This window comes from Phoca vitulina, unplaced genomic scaffold (genome assembly GCF_004348235.1).
Source record: "Phoca vitulina isolate PV1807 unplaced genomic scaffold, GSC_HSeal_1.0 scaffold17, whole genome shotgun sequence".
Taxonomy (NCBI): domain Eukaryota; kingdom Metazoa; phylum Chordata; class Mammalia; order Carnivora; family Phocidae; genus Phoca; species Phoca vitulina.
In genome coordinates, this window is record NW_022589720.1 from 33,896,221 (window position 1) to 33,912,462 (window position 16,242).

General features: G+C 38.8%; 1 protein-coding gene and 1 non-coding gene across 7 annotated transcripts in view; both read left to right on the forward strand.

Moving 5' to 3' along the window:
• NNT (nicotinamide nucleotide transhydrogenase) overlaps positions 1–16,242 on the forward strand; it is an 89,912-nt gene that overhangs the window by 10,273 nt on the left and 63,397 nt on the right. For all 6 annotated transcript variants that reach the window (XM_032415213.1, XM_032415211.1, XM_032415214.1 and 3 more), the window contains exons 4-6: positions 2,464–2,681; positions 6,302–6,389; positions 11,944–12,032. In XM_032415213.1, the coding sequence (XP_032271104.1) occupies positions 2,464–2,681; positions 6,302–6,389; positions 11,944–12,032 (395 nt within the window). The remainder of the gene's footprint in view (positions 1–2,463; positions 2,682–6,301; positions 6,390–11,943; positions 12,033–16,242) is intronic.
• On the forward strand, positions 1,439–1,564 carry LOC116639294. Its single transcript, XR_004300805.1, has one exon. It is a non-coding gene; the product is annotated as a small nucleolar RNA SNORA33 (small nucleolar RNA).

The window sequence follows — 16,242 nt, forward strand, 5'->3', positions numbered from 1 at the left end:
CTACTAGAATAGAACAAAAGGCATGGAATTCCTCCTGGGACTGAATGTACCGTGATCTTCTGATACATGGAAGGAACAGTGATGTAGCTGTGATCTTCTGATACATAGAAGGAAGAGTGATGTATCTGACATAACTGCTATTTCTAGAGAGGGCAGGGCTGCCCTGGAGAAAGCAAGAGGGGCCTGAGTGGAGAGTAGCCTTACCTACTTTCATAAAAGGTCTTAATATACAATAGCAATCTATGTGCTGAAGAACTTTAGATGTAAAATCTGAAGCAAAAAAAATCATATAGAGAAAGGAAGAGATTGCATCACAAGTCTAGCAGAGATAATTACTAGAGGGGAGCATTAACTTAAATCCTAAGCATTCTGCAACCAAGACAAGGAAGGAAATAGGGATTGTAGAAGCTTGATCATTAGCCTGAAAGAAGCTCCTTACTTTTTCAGGAAATACCAGCTTTGTGTGTGTGTGTGTGTGTTTGTATATTAATTTCTAAGGTGAATCAATCACATAATTGCCTTTTTTTTTGCATAAACTCTACTGAGTTGGGTAGGGTTTTAGTGATTTTTGCAGAAGACAAAATTTTTTGCTATAGATGTTAATAGTAAAATTTATGGTATGTAGGTAAGTTGTAATTCAACTCAAGCTTTTAGAGCGTTTAGGTTTACAGATACTTGGGGATATAACTTAGTATAGTAAAAGAGCTTAGGTACAAAAATAAGTATAATCCATTCCAATATATGCTCTAGGGATCAAAAACTTTTGCGATGTCCCACAGTGAAGGGTTGGTAGGGTACACATAAGTTTTGGAAATGCTTTGTGTTCCTATTAGAGATTCACAGTGTATATGAGCATGTTAAAAGCACTGAGAAATCCTACAATATAGAAACTTATATAACTTTACACTTGCATTAATAAACTGGTTGGCTCTGGGACCTAATTTCTGAGTCAAGCCTGTTAATATCTTGAGCAACTAGGGATCCAGAAAGCACATTCAGGGAAATATCCTATTGACTTAAATCACTCAGATGCCAACAGTTTCAGCTGAGATTTGATAGGGGCCAGTAGAATTAATTCAAAGTTGTCCTCTAATTTTTACTAAATCTATATTATAGATTCTCACTGAGGAAAAATAGACCTTGCCAGAGAGTCTTAATTAAAGTCCAGAACCTTAATTAAAATCACATGAATCACCAGAGCAGCAACTGACATGGGAGTAACAAATAAAGTGTCTTATAGGTAAATTGAGATGAAATGCTGTGGAATGAAAATATTGACTCAGTGTTTGTGTTTCTGTTTCCTTTTAAAACATAAGTCCCTGAGCTATTGCTTTCTGGGCTTACTTGCCTAAGAGCGCTATTGCGAAATAAGAGCTAATGAAAGGATACATGTTAATTGAAGATTGATTTTTAAACTTGGATATAAAACACATTTTAAAAGCCAGCCAATGAATCTGCTTACCTGAATGCCTGCAGGAACTTAGGAAAAGCTGGTGATAGTAAAGCCATGTTCTGAGCCTTAAAGACATTGAAGTCGTTAAGGTCCCTGAAAATGGCTGTAAGAAATTAAAATAACATCGCTTCTTGGCCTTTTGGCTAAGATCAAGTGAAATTAAAAAAACAAAACAAAAGCCACATTTTAAAATGTGGGATTAAAAAAAAATTGGCTTCGAAACGTGGACATTTGAAACTTTCAAACATATGGTATGTGCGTTCATTGACTTATTTGATACTTCTTCCTGGAACAAAATTATATTATAGCTTTTTACTTAAGCCCAATTCAGCAAGCCTACTAGTTTGAATTGTGCTCATCTAGAAATAGTCGGCTGGAATTTTAAGGTGACATAGATCTATACATACGACAATGGAGAGTTTAGGTTAAAATGTTCTTAACTTTTTTTTTTTTTTAAAGATTTTATTTATTTATTTGACAGAGAGAGACACAGCAAGAGAGGGAACACAAGCAGGGGGAGTCGGAGAGGGAGAAGCAGGCTTCCCGCTGAGCAGGGAGCCCGATGTGGGGCTTGATCCCAGGACCCTGGGATCATGACCTGAGCCGAAGGCAGATGCTTAACGACTGAGCCACCCTGGCGCCCCAATGTTCTTAACTTTTTGCCACTCCAAATGTTTGTGCTTGCCAAAATTTGCAAGAATTGAATCTTTGAACACACAACAAAAACTCCCAGCCCGTTTATTCTAATATCTCTTAATCTTACCAGAATAAAAGCTCAGATATATAAATAATGTACTCAGAACAGTTCGTAGGTCATCAATCAGGGGACAGATGGCAAAGATCTTTGTGTTCCTTGCCTTGTTTAGGAATTTAGTCAGAAATTTATTGCTGAAAGATTACTTCTGGAGTGTTATTTCAATCATTGCATATTATTTAAATTGTCCTGTTTACTTAAAAATATGATTAAGATATTTACATTTTTAATCAGTGACGTGACTTTTTTTCCTCAGGTGCGAGCCCCCATGGTTAATCCAACTTTAGGTGTTCATGAAGCCGACCTTTTAAAGACATCAGGAACACTGATTAGCTTTATTTACCCAGCCCAAAATCCAGACTTGCTAAATAAACTTTCTAAAAGAAAAACTACAGTTTTGGCAATGGACCAGGTTCCAAGAGTCACAATTGCTCAGGGATATGACGCGCTAAGCTCCATGGCCAACATTGCTGGGTATGTTGATTCTTTTCCATTTGAGTTGAACAAAAGCACAGCGGTACTCTAGAAACATGCTCATTATAGCTCTTCTCTCTTACAGGGATTTTACTTGTAATAATTGTTGGAGATTGCAGCTTTTTGAGAGTTTGCTTATTTTTTTATTTTATTTTATTTTTTAAAGATTTTATATATTTACTTGACAGAGAGAGAGAGAGCACAGGTAGGCAGAGCAGCAGGCAGAGGGAGAGGGAGAAGCAGGCCCCCTGCTGAGCAGGGACTCCCCCCCCCATGCGGGGCTCGATTCCAGGACCCCGGGATCATGACCTGAGCCGAAGGCAGATGCTTAACCAATTGAGCCACACAGGCGCCCCAAGAGTTTGCTTATTTTTTAAGGCTCATTTTATTATTTCACAGTTATAGGAAATGACTCTTCATATTGCAGTCTGCTTTATATCCTTTTTTAGTCTTCATAGGTAGAAGCCTTATTTCCTTTCACCAGAGCAAATGATTGTGAAATTATTTGTATGAGGAATAGACTCTCTTCTGTATATGTGTGGATATGTGTGTATATATGTATATATTAGGTTGAAATGGCTGTTTTTTTCAAGTTTTATTGAGATATGACTGACTTATAACATTGTATAAGTTTAAGGTATAAACATAATGATTTGATATATCAATATATTGTGAAATGATTATCACAGTGAGTTTAGTTAACATAAATTGCTGTTTTTATAGGTAAAAGATGGTTGGATATTGGCAGTTTCATATGGTTCAACCTAACGTATATATATATTAGCGTTTACCATTTTAATTAGGTTTTGCTTAGATAAATTCATAAAATATTTAATGAATAGGGAAAATGTCTGGACTTGAGGAAGTTTCATCTGGTGTCAAACCCCATATTGCTAACTGAGGGCTAGCTATGTCCTCTTATCTTTGCCCGCCACTCACGCATTCCCAGGGTACTGGTTGGAGTGCTTTGTTGAGATGAGACTAAGGTGCATTCTGCTCAGAAGAATGTGGCTCAGAATGAGTAATTGTGCCTGCCCTGGGGAGGGGTGGGAGTAGCTGTATGAGTTCAGCGTATTGCCGACTCTGCCTAGAGAGTGGGAGAAATCTGGAAATAGATGATGCTTATGAAATCAACTCCTCTAAGAGACTAGTTGAATTAGATTTTAAGCATGAAAACCATTGGTAGTGACAATTTGCTAGTATGAATGGGGCACCAACAGATGAAAATGGTTAAATAGTGCTTGAAAGAGAGCCTAACTTGAATAAAGCCTTTTACGGCCTGACACATGAACTGAAGGTTTTCTTAGGTTTTATATCTTAGGTGTAGCATATCAAATAGGCCAATAGAGCAAATGGATTCTACTTTGGGTTTCAACTGTTCGTTTTTGATAGAAAAGCAGAAAACAAAATGGACAAGTTAAAAACACATTTTGTTATCCTTACTATAATATGGCAAATGGTTGATTTGGAAGACATTTTTTTGTGATATAAAGTATACACCAAAGGACAAAATTTTTGCCATATTATTTAGTTCGTAGAAAAGTTACATTATGTATTATGGGACTAAAATTTTTCTATAGAAAATGTACAATATAATGTTTTAAGAGTGTTGTTGATTTTGTCTTGTGAAATGCATATATATGAAAGGTTATCAAAGTCAGTGGCTCTAGATCAGTGGTTTTTAACTGTAGAATCTTTTGAGCAAATTAAATATTATGAGGCAATATAAACAAATCCAGTAAGAGCAGAGTGGCCTTGCTTGAATCGAGGGATGGAGGGGTGTCCAGAAACATGTTTATTCTCTACCCTACCTGGAATGGCCCCAGAGCTGGCTGAAATTTGAGCCTTTGGGGATCCATCGGGCACAATTTAAAGAATTACTGTATTATGTCCTGAGCTGATATATGCAAAGGGCATAGTTTGAGGTCAATCTTCAAGTATGCTTATCCACACAATATGTGATAAATCATTATCTAACTCAGACACATAGCCATGGTACAGTGAAGACATGCTCCTTCCAGTTCATTGATGTTCATTCTGAGCTTTTTTGCTCTCATCAAAAAAAGGGCAAACTGTTACCACTTTTTCCCACCGTCAACGTTTTCTTATACATTTCCTGTGTGATCCATCTCATTTTTGTTATTTTCTCAGTATAGCAAATGAATCTTTTAAAATATTCCAATTTCTTACAGCGGCCTTTGAATCTTTATTATGTTTGCTTTTTGAAAATTTCTATCACTTTGATTCGGAAGTAAGACTAACAACATAATCTCTAAAATATTGTTTTCTTGCTGCAATATGATTTAACTTAAAGTAATAGTGGTTACCGTTTTATGCTTTTGCATCCATTATTGTATCAAATATTATTTTATAAAAAATAGGATCAGGGAAAGGTTTTATTGTCAGCTAGCAGGTAGATCTTATTACATAGTTGCATTATAATTTTAATTATATGTATGTTATCAAGTGAGAATGTGCAGAAGTGCCTTTTAGGTATAAAATGATCTGAAAATCAACTTAGTCTAATATGTTAAAAATATCCTAGTAAGGAAAGATGGTATATTTTACTAGTTTTTGTTGCACAGAGTGTTTCTTTGGCCAGAAACACTAATATTTACCAAGTATTTATTGTGGCAGGCTTTGTGCTAAGCGCTTTACCTGCATTATTTCATTTAGTCCTTGTAACAACACTAAGAGACAGATGCTCTTTTTGCGCCCACTCTATAGATGAGGAAACCAAGCATTAGAGAATTATAGAAAATTACCCAAGGTCACAAAGCTAGTTAGTGGTAGAATTGGGACCTGTGCTGAGGGCATTCTGCCTCAAAATCCCATGCTTTCAACCACTGGTGGTCAAAGGAATTGTTTTTCTGAGGTTGGAATTTTATTATGTACAAGTATATAGCTACATCTAATTTCTTTTTCATTTTGAAGTTTTTCCCTGTTATATAAATACTACATCATCATCTAAGAACATTTGGACAGTAGAGTGAAGTAAAACAGAAAGTTTGAAGTATCTGTAATTCCAGCACCCAAGGAAAACCATTGTTAGCATTTTTTCGCCCCAACTGATCTTGTGCAATATTCGTTGTGAAGAGGTCAGGGAGCGTCCTGGGTAAGAGTGTGCTTCTGGAGGCAGGATGCCAGGGTTAGGCTTCTGGTTCTGCCATTTGCGAGCCGAGTGACTAGCAAGTCTCTGCATTTCTCTGTCTCTGTTTACTCATCTACAAAATGAAGGTAATAACTGTACCTTTCCACAGGATTGTTATGGAGGTTAAAGGAGTAGGTTTACATGAGACACTAAGAACGGTTTTTGACACGTAGTGGGTACTACAAAATGTTAGCGATTATTCTTTGACTATTAAAGAAAGTTTAATTGGCGGGGGGATGGGTGGGAAGATGAGTTAGCCTGGTGATGGGTATTAAAGAGGGCACGTTCTGCGTGGAGCACTGGGTGTTATACGCAAACAATGAATCATGGAACACTACATCAAAAACTAATGATGTAATGTGTGGTGATTAACATAACATAATAATAAAAAAAAGTTTAATTGGCAACTTCGGATAATATATGAGTCTAAGATCTTTCATTTTATGGAAATATTTATTTATTTTTTCAGTTATAAAGCTGTTGTACTAGCATCAAATCATTTCGGACGGTTTTTCACTGGTCAGATCACAGCTGCTGGAAAAGTTCCTCCAGCTAAGGTAGGTAAAACTTTTAATGTTTCTTCATATTATGAATTGATTAAAAATGAGAGTATGTGTAGTACTAAAATATAGTTATTTTAAAAGTTTTGTTCTGTGTTGACTTCACATTGATAACCCTGTGCATGTACAGATACACGGTGGAGCCTCGAGGCTGTTTACAATTGCTTGACAAAAAAGAATTTTGACGTTTCTGGAAGTTCTAGTTTTTTTCTGTTTTTGACTTATTAACTTGAATTCTTAAAGGGGTTTTGAATAACTCATTCGGGGTAGTGTGTTTATTACTAATTTTTAAAAAAGCTTCAAGATACCATTCAGTAAGTTCTCGATTTCCCAGTGTTGTGACACTTGGTTCATAGGAAAGATGATCTTAGTTCAGCAAATTCTCGATTTTCCAGTTGTGACATTTCACTCATAGAAAAGATTGTCTTAGGTTTTTGACTTTTTTTCAAAAATGGGTTAGGAGGAGGGGTGAGGGAAGGGAGGTGGCATAATCTGGGTACTTCGCAGAAGGAAAGCGTGTGGCTTCTTTAATCTAGACTGAAGGCAGAGAGGAGCAGTTGAGCAGTGGGGATGGTTAGGTGAAAGAATAGATTACATTGTAACCCTTCAACACTGCATCCACTAAATGACAATATAAGCACATCGTCTGGGTAGAGGAAATAGGACTGAAGAGTATGTCTGTAGGTACAGGTTTCCTTGGTGCTTCCTGCTCTTAAGTACTTTGATATACAAACTGAGAACTCATATGAAATCAATCTCCTAGAAAAAATGAAAAAAAAAAAAAAAAAAGATACTGGCAGCTTTGAGGAATCTAGTGATATACTGCTTTAAGAACAGGCCAGCTGAAGAAAATGGCAAGTGGTTTAAGTGGAGGCCAGAATACATAACAAGGAAATTTAGCAAAAACAACAGCGATGTGATATGTGAAGTGATTGCCTTTTTTTTTTTTTTTTTGAGTTTATTTATTTATTTAAATCATCTCTACAGCCAACGTGGGGCTTGAACTCATGACCCGGAGACCAAGAGTCACATGCTCTTCCTAACTGAGCCAGCCAGGCGCCCCTGAAGTGATTCTGTTTGACTTCTTTGTCAGGATCATAAGAATAGGTCTGGCACTCATGGTGGCCAGAAGTTGAATGCTGTTTTTAAACTGGCTGAATGCTTTGATGCACTAACCGACTACTCAGTTTTGGTTAGACTCTTTTCCTGAAGTATGTGGAAACTGAGAGGAAAGCTGTGAATATATTAGAGATTAAAAAATGAAACAAGGGGTGCCTGGGTGGCTCAGTCAGTTAAGCATCTGTCCTCGGCTCAGGTCATGATCCCAGGGTCCTGGGATTGAGCTCCGTGTCGGGCTCCCTGCTCAGCGGGGAGCCTGCTTCTCCCTCTCTGCTCTCCCTCTCTCTCTCTCAAACAAATAAATAAATAAAATCTTTAAAAAAAATACAATAAAAAGTGAAACAAAAGACAAGAGGCTTAAAGAGAGGAGAATCAGTCAGCCTTTAGAAGGTAGAGAAGAGACTGTCTTTACTGAGAATTTATTTTATTATGTTATGTTAATCACCATACATTACATCGTTAGTTTTTTACTGAGAATTTAAATTGCAGTTTACAGGACTGTGGTCATGTGTTAGAAATAGTTTTCTGGTATTGAAGAATTAGACACTAGGGGGGCTTAATCAATGTAGATTGAATAATATTTTTGGGGGGTTTCCTGTAAATATGGAGGGTTCTTGTCTAGAATGAGCTAACAGCCCATCATTTGATGGCTTACCATATGTCAGGCACTGTTCTGGGAGCTGTGGAATCCAGGAAACAAGATCCCTGCCACGTGAAACTTACACTCTAGTAGGGACCACAGTGAGGCGATAAATACACAATGAATTATATAATTTTAAACATAAAAGAAATGATGTGATAGTGAGTCAGAGGGGCAAGCTGCTTTTGCTAGGGTGATGGGAAGGCTCCTTTGACATTTGAGCTTAGACCTAAAGGATGGCGAGAAAGGAACCAGGTATTTAGGATTTCAGGCACAGGGCACAGCATCTATGAAGCACTGAGATGGAAAAGAAAAGTATAAAGAAGGCTATTGGTCTGGAGTGTGGTGAACAAGGTCGAGAGGGATTTGAGTTGGTGGAAAGGTAGGTTGGGGCTGGATGATACTGGGCTTGCTCAGATTCTCTTACAGATGAGGGAAATGCCTGATTCAGGATTGTTTTGGAAAAACCCACTTTTGCTTCTGTGTCTCTACTTTCACATAGAACACTTCTGACACTTTTCCTCATCAAATGTGTGGGGGTTTCTCCACACCAAGCAACTCTGTGACACCAACAGGGTGCCCTATAACTTAATTCTAATACCGTCTCCCTAGAGATAGTGTGAGATCCACAGGTTAAGGGCTCAGTCCCCCAAGATGCCCTCATCTCCCTTCGCGCGCCAACTGCCAGTCTAGTTGTTACCCGTTTTTCTGACAGATAGACTATAAATCATTCAGAGATCCCCATGACCCCATCCCTGGGTTCAGTTAATTTGCTAGAACTGCTCACAGAACTCAGGAAAACAGTTTCCTTACCGTTTACCAGTTTGTTATAGAAAGATATGATAATGGATACAGATGAACTTACAGATGGAAGAGATGCCTGAGGCAAGGTATCTGGGAAGGGGCATGGAGCTCCCATGCCCTCCTTGGACACACCTCTCTCCTTGCACCTCCATGTGTTCACCAGCCTGGAAGCTCTTCAAACCCTGTACTTTTGGGGTTTTAAAAGGAAGTTTCATCACATGGACATCACTGATCACTAACTCCTTTTCCAGCCCTTCTCCTTTCTCTGGAGAATGGGAGGTGGGGCTGAAAATTCTCAGCGGCTATCCACAGACTTTCTGGTGATCAGCTGCCATCCAGGAGCCTACCAAGGGTCAGTTTGTTAGAACCAAAGATACTGCTATCACCCTCGAAATTCCAAGGGATTTAGAAACTCTGTGTCATGAACTGGGGTCATAGACCAGGTATTAGGACAAAAAATGTTCCTAGTGCTCTTCTCACTTAGGAAATTACAAGGGTTCTAGGAGTTCTGTGTCAGGAACTGGGGACAGAGACTAATATATATATATATATATTTACTGTTATCTCATGAGGATTTTAAAAAATCGTCTGGAAGTTCTGTGGGAGAATGGTTAGTAGGGGGAAGAGTGAAGGCAAGATCTGTTCGGAATTGATTGCAGAAGTAGTGCCCTGGGAAGGGAGTGGCAACAGAGATGTGGAGAAGGGGATGGATCTGGGAGATCTTTGAGGGTTGACACCAAGAGTACTTGCTAATGGATTGGAGGTGGAAACGTGTGCAAAGAGAAGCCTCAAGATGACCTTCCTGTTTTGGCTTGAACAGTTGTGTGCACAATGAGTGCCCTTAAAGGAGATGGGGAGGCTAAGCGAAGGAACAGGTTAAATGACAGGAAATCAAGAAAATCCCTTTTTTTTCTTAAGATTTTATTTATTTATTTATTCAGAGTGTGAGCGAGGAGAGGGGCAGAGGGAGAGAGAATCTCAAGCAGACTCCGTGCTGAGTGTGGAGCCCGACACAGGGCTCGATCTCATGACCGTGAGATCGTGACCTGGGCCAAAATCAAGAGTCAGAGACTTGACCGACTGAGCCAACCAGGAGCCCCGGAGATAAAGAACATTCCTAAAGGTCATTCCTTTCCCACGGCCTTTCCCTGTTTCTTGAGTTTATGTTTGTGGTGTGCCAATTAGCAGTCAGTGCTTTGGATTCCATCATTTAATATAACTGCCATCTGGGAAGGTGTTTTTTTTTTTAAAGATTTTATTTATTTATTTAATTGACAGAGAGAGAGAGAGAGTGTGAGAGGGAACACAAGCGGGGGAGAGGGAGAGGGAGAAGCAGGCTTCCGGCCGAGCAGGGAGCCCGATGCGGGGCTCGATCCCAGGACCCTGGGATCATGACCTGAGCCGAAGGCAGTCGCTTAACCAACTGAGCCACCCAGGCACCCCTGGGAAGGTTTTTTGACTGCTTTATTGCAGATACTAAGTAGCTTGCTCAAGGTCACCTAGAGCCAGGACTGGTAGTCGAGTCAGGACTTGACTGTGACCCTTAATTTCTGTGTCTTTTTCTTCACCCCATGCTGCCCAGAAAGAGTAAATTGCTGTTGTAAGATCCACATAGCTTTATTATTGTGTGATTATGTCTTTTAAATGATGGGTTTTTTGTTGTTGTTGTTATTTCTTGGGTCAGGATAACTTGGTTCTAGTCCTGTGATTTTTACTTATTTTTATTTCACATTTTCTCTTTTTGTTGCTTTTTAAAAAAGATTTTATTTATTTGAGAGAGAGCGAGCAAGCAAGAAAGAACACAAGCAGGGAAGAGAGGGAGAAGCAGACTCCCCACTGAGCGGGGCTCAGACTCAGCGCTTGATCCCAGGACTCCAGGATCATGGCCTGAGCCGAAGGCAGACGCTTAACCAACTGAGCCACCCAGGCGCCCCTTATTTCACATTTTCCTAGTGTGGAGTGGGGTGGGTGCCTTTGAGCCCAGAGCCTCCTTGGTCCTCCTTTGTCCCCTTTTCTGTGGAGTAACCCTCCAGCCCCAAACCATCACCATCAGGATGAATTCACATGATCTCGAAAACACTCTTTATGGGTCACTGGAGCATGGGTTGACTTGGCTTCTTAATTAAAGGCAGAAGGAGATGTGGACATGATGGGTAGGTGGGAATTTATAAGCTTCACTGTTCCTGTGGGTGGCTTTTTTTTTTTTCTTTTTCTTTTTACACAGCCACAAGGAGTTGCCTCAATTGACTGGGAAGTATAATAGGACTTTTTTTCTGGAAGGCCCATTCCAGACTAGAGACAACACTGCTCTTATTGTGTTTCTTGGAAGGCGGGGGAGACTCTTGTTTCTGAGGAATTCTTTGGTTTTCTTGGCTCTGACCCTTCCATGGTTAGGGAGATTCATTGTGTTGCTGTGGTGCAGTTCATTCATATTGGTTCAAAATTACATAGTTGGTCACCTGCTGTTCTTTCAGAAGCATTTGAGCTCAAAATACAGGGTAGAGTGGATATTTCACCAAAGTTGTACCCATCTTTGAAACTTATTTTGACATTTTATGAACATAGAGAAAGCTTCACATCTGAGCGGGGAGAGCTAGCTAGAATGCTACACTGGGAATTTATTTCAGTACGCGTAACTTTTATACACTGGAAAAGACCTGGTAATCTTTAACATATGTAGTGCTCATCGGGCTGTATGTGGCTTCCACACAGAGATGCTGGTTGTCTGACTGTTTTTAGTGAAGGTTGTGGGCCTTTGCCAGCAAGTGTTTGTTTGATAAATTTGTAAAAACGGTGGTTCCGTGAAAGCGTCGCCTCTCCACTCAGTGTATTTACCGAGGGCTTTCACCACCAGCACATCTGGTGTCTTATTGAATTAACTGTGTGGCACCCTGTGTACCAGCCGCTGACAGTTCTTAGCTGATGGTTTTTCATAATCAGTTGATAATGAACTTTATTTAAAACACACCGTTCCGCCTTTTCCCCTAGATTCTGATAGTTGGTGGTGGTGTTGCTGGGCTGGCTTCTGCAGGTGCAGCCAAGTCGATGGGTGCAATCGTTCGAGGATTTGACACCAGGTAAGTACTTCACTAGTGATTGCTGTTAAGGTAAAATCATTTTGTTTCAGGTGGATATTATGTTTTCTTTAGAATTTATAAATGGAAGTTGCACATCAAAAACTGCTTTGTAAGCTCTTTACACTTTTTATTTCTACTTTTTCAAAGGTAACTCAAAGTGGAAAAATATTATCTAGTGGGGAAAAAAATTTAAGGGCCTAGACTCAGTACAGCAGAAATAATTTAAAAGCAGAGGAATTGAAAATGAACAACTCGCATTCAGTTTTGTTTCTTCATGTGGACTAGCAGTGGGACCAGGGTTAATCCTAGCCTGAGTTTGTAGTGTGTTGCTCTACCATGTCCTATTTCTGTTCAGAATGCATTTACAAATCAGGTAGGACGTGAACCAATGTGTCTGTGAGTTTGAAGAAAGAAAGTAGTATAGGAGATATTTTGGGGGCACCTGGCTGGCTCAGTTGGTAGAGCATGGGACTCTTGATCTTGGGCTCGTGAGTTTGAGTTCCACATTGGGCGAAGAGTTTACTTTAAAAAAAGTCAGGATTGGGGATATTTTGGAGAACAGACAGGGGGCAGAGAGGTGAGGGGTATACTCTGCATTGTATGGTTGGAAGCAGATAAAGCTGATTGGGCAATAGTAGAGTCCCTAGGTGAAAGTAGTCAATTATGTTCATAGTATAATACTTTAAAGCAGACATATCAATGTTTTCTAGACTCCTTTAAAGAAAAGTTTGATTAAAATTGTTCTTCATTTCAGAAGATATTAGTTAGTGGATTTTATTAAATGCTTATTGAGAATGGCTATCATTTATGTGTATGAATACTATTTCGAGGTTGAAACATGTAGTTATTATCAGCTGAGACCAGTAGAGGAATGATACCCTGGCTAATCTTGAATATGGAATGATCCAAAAAAATTTGCATTATTCAAAGTTGGAAAGAGTGTTTGTTTCTGGAGTAAGGAATGTTCCATAGAACATGGTTTCCAGGGCTTACCTGGAGTTTAGAGAAGTGATGTACTGATAGAAAGCTGTCCTGCTGACATGAGAAAAGACATTTTTGAAGTAACCAGGATGTAAGACAAGGATAGCCAGAGTCAAGCTTGTCAGTAGTGCTGTCTTTTAATTTTTAATGTTTGCTGATGTGAAGTCTTCGAAGACAGCCAAACCCAGAGAGAGGAGGTTGTGCAAGTTTTCACTGTAGCGACAGTAAGTGGCATTAAAATGGAAATGTGTATACTTGACTTAGAGATGATTTGAAACTTGGTGTTGGGTCAGCTACTGAGAATTTATTAGGTATTTTGATGTCATTGGTTTAGATTGTGCACACAGCTGAAAGCTTGAGGATGGCTGTTGCTTAACTCCATTTACCATTTATTAGGATAGCTCAAGTATGCAATGAAGAAAGATGTGCCTGAACGGACATAATACTTTTCTAAGAATTATAGCTCATTATTCACTATTTTGAGACTAGGGATTGGTATCATATATAAATATGAAATCCAAATGTATTAGAAAACACACTTAATTATAAATTCTTGTTGGAAGACTGAATAATATATATTTTCAGATAAATATCCTAAAAACTTAAGGACAACTCATTGCCCAGTGATATTAAAGGGGTGTGATTTTTAAATTTTTTCAAACAATAGCTAAGAGAGTCCCCTTGTAACAATAGTGAGCATCCTACCGAATGCCTGTATTGAGAAGTTTAGAAATATAATAGCTTTACTTTTTTTAATCTTTCTTTGTGTGTGTGTGTGTGTGTATGTGCGTGTGTTCCAATAAAGCTTTATTTACAAAAACAATTGGCAGGTCAAGAGCTGTAGTTTTCTTCGGACACCTGTACTAATGCTTACTCTCTTCCAGGCATTATGCTATACGCTTTCTTTGTTCTTTACAAAACTCTATGATGTAGGGATAATTAGCCCTACTTTACATATAAAGAGATATAATCAATTTTATAACATTCAGTTTCTTTTCTTATCATAAATATAACACATGCTTATTCCCCCAATTCAGAAAAATATAAAAAAGTACAAAAAGTGAAAATAAAATAGCCTATTCCCTGGAGAAAACTATTAACATCTTAGTATATGTTCCCTTTTCTACACGTTAATTAAAAAGATAATTTTACTAATAGTATTATTTAACTGGCCTTTTTTTACTTAACAGTAGATCGTGAAGATCTTTACTTACCTACAAATACACTTAATGGCTGCACAGGATTCTGCTGTGTGGAAGTTCAGTGACCTATTTAATTAGTCCTCTATAAATGGACATTTTTACTGTATATAAACAATGCTGCATATATTGTCTATGTAAGAACATATGTATTTGGAGAGATTTCATTATTTTCTTAGGATAAATTCCTAGAAGTGGAATTTTGAGGTAAAAAATATTCAGGTCTTACATTTTGATACATTATAATAGTTTTAAATGATAATTATTTTGAAGGCAAAGATTCCAAAATAGCATTTATGGTTCCGATTATGCATGGTCATTATTGAAAAATACAGAGAAACATTAAGAAAGAAACTAAAAATACCTTTTATAATTCTCCCAGCTAGATATAATTGCTAATGATTTTTTGGCATCATTTCTCACGGATATTTATGTAGATACCTTTTGATCAAAATTGTGACCACTCACACACACGCACACACACACACATCATTTTATTTTATTTATTTTTTATGTCATTTTAAAGTTATCTCATTTTAAAGTTATCTTATTTCTTTAAAAATAGTACACATTTCTAAAACTTTGTAAATAGCAGTATCCCTTTGGCTGTAAGGAATAGAAAACAACTCAAACTGGCTTAAACTCTGAGAAAATGTTTTAGCTCTGCTAAATGGAAACTCATGGGAAGGGCTCCCTTTTTCACACTCACGTCAGCAGTGCACTGGTGCTCTCTAGGACCAGGTTCTTTCTGTCCTTTCTGTTGTCTTCAGCGTTGGCTCATTCCCCTGAGTCACAAGTTGGCCTCTGCAGGCAATCTGGGCCAGAAGTTTCCTTGCTCAAGCCAGCAGAAAGGGTGAGGACCTCTTGCTCAATCCTGTCCTAACTTTTGTGTCAACTCTCTGACCGTGACGGATGCTCGGGACTGGTAGGAGAAGACCACAGTTTCCCCAACTTCCCCGATGGCCAGAATTACCTGCCGCTCTTGCTAAAAATAAGCTTCTGGCCTCTCTGCTGGCCCCTGGGAAGGGGCCTGCGAATTTGAAGTTTTAACAAGCGCCTGAAGTAATCGTCATCAGGGAAGTTTGGGACTCACTGTAGTGGGATGGATGTTGGCAAGTTAAGCACACCATCCACCACAGAGCTGAGATCTTTGTTGGTTCTGGTTTTCCAACCAGTACACGGTGCACGGCTAGTGTTTATTTATTTATTTTTGTAAGATTTTTTATTTATTCATTGAGAGAGAGAGAGAGAAAGAGAGCACAAGCAGGGGGAGCAGCAGAGGGAGAAGCAGACTTCCTGCTGAGCAGGGAGCCTGATGTGAACTCAATCCCAGGACCTGGAGATCATGACCTGAGCCACCCAGGCACCCCTAGTGTTTAATTTTTTCAAAGTGAATGTATTTTTACATAATTTAAATTTGTTGGCTCTTTATACCTTTTGTAGGTTGCTTTTTTCAAACACAATTTAATGAGGACACAGGACAAAAATCACTTTGTTAAAATACTTCTAAGAGTCGTGAGAGAAGTCCCCAGAAGTCAGAACATTTACAAATGAAAACCTCAACCTGAGTGATTTGAATGAGGTCAAGTCTTTTTTTTTTTTTTTAAAGATTTTATTTATTAATTTGACAGAGATACCTCGAGAGAGGGAACACAAGCAGGGCGAGTGGGAAAGGGAGAAGCAGGCTTCCTGCGGAGCAGGGAGCCCGATGCGGGGCTCGATCCCAGCACCCTGAGATCAGGACCTGAGCCGAAGGCAGATGCTTAACAACTGAGCCACCCAGGCGCCCCTGAGGTCAAGTCTTAATGTAGGTCAGAATTCACATCATCATTGACAGTGGGGCCCCAAGAAACGAATTGATTGTTGGAGTTATCGGTAGTGAAATTCCTTTTTTAACTGAAGTAAGTAGAAGTTGGAATTCCCTATAATTATTATTCTTTCAGAAAAGAAATTTTCATAGAAGTGGCACATACTTTTGGAAATAACTGAAATGGTCCAGTCAGAGATATCAAAAGAAAATCTCCAGTTTT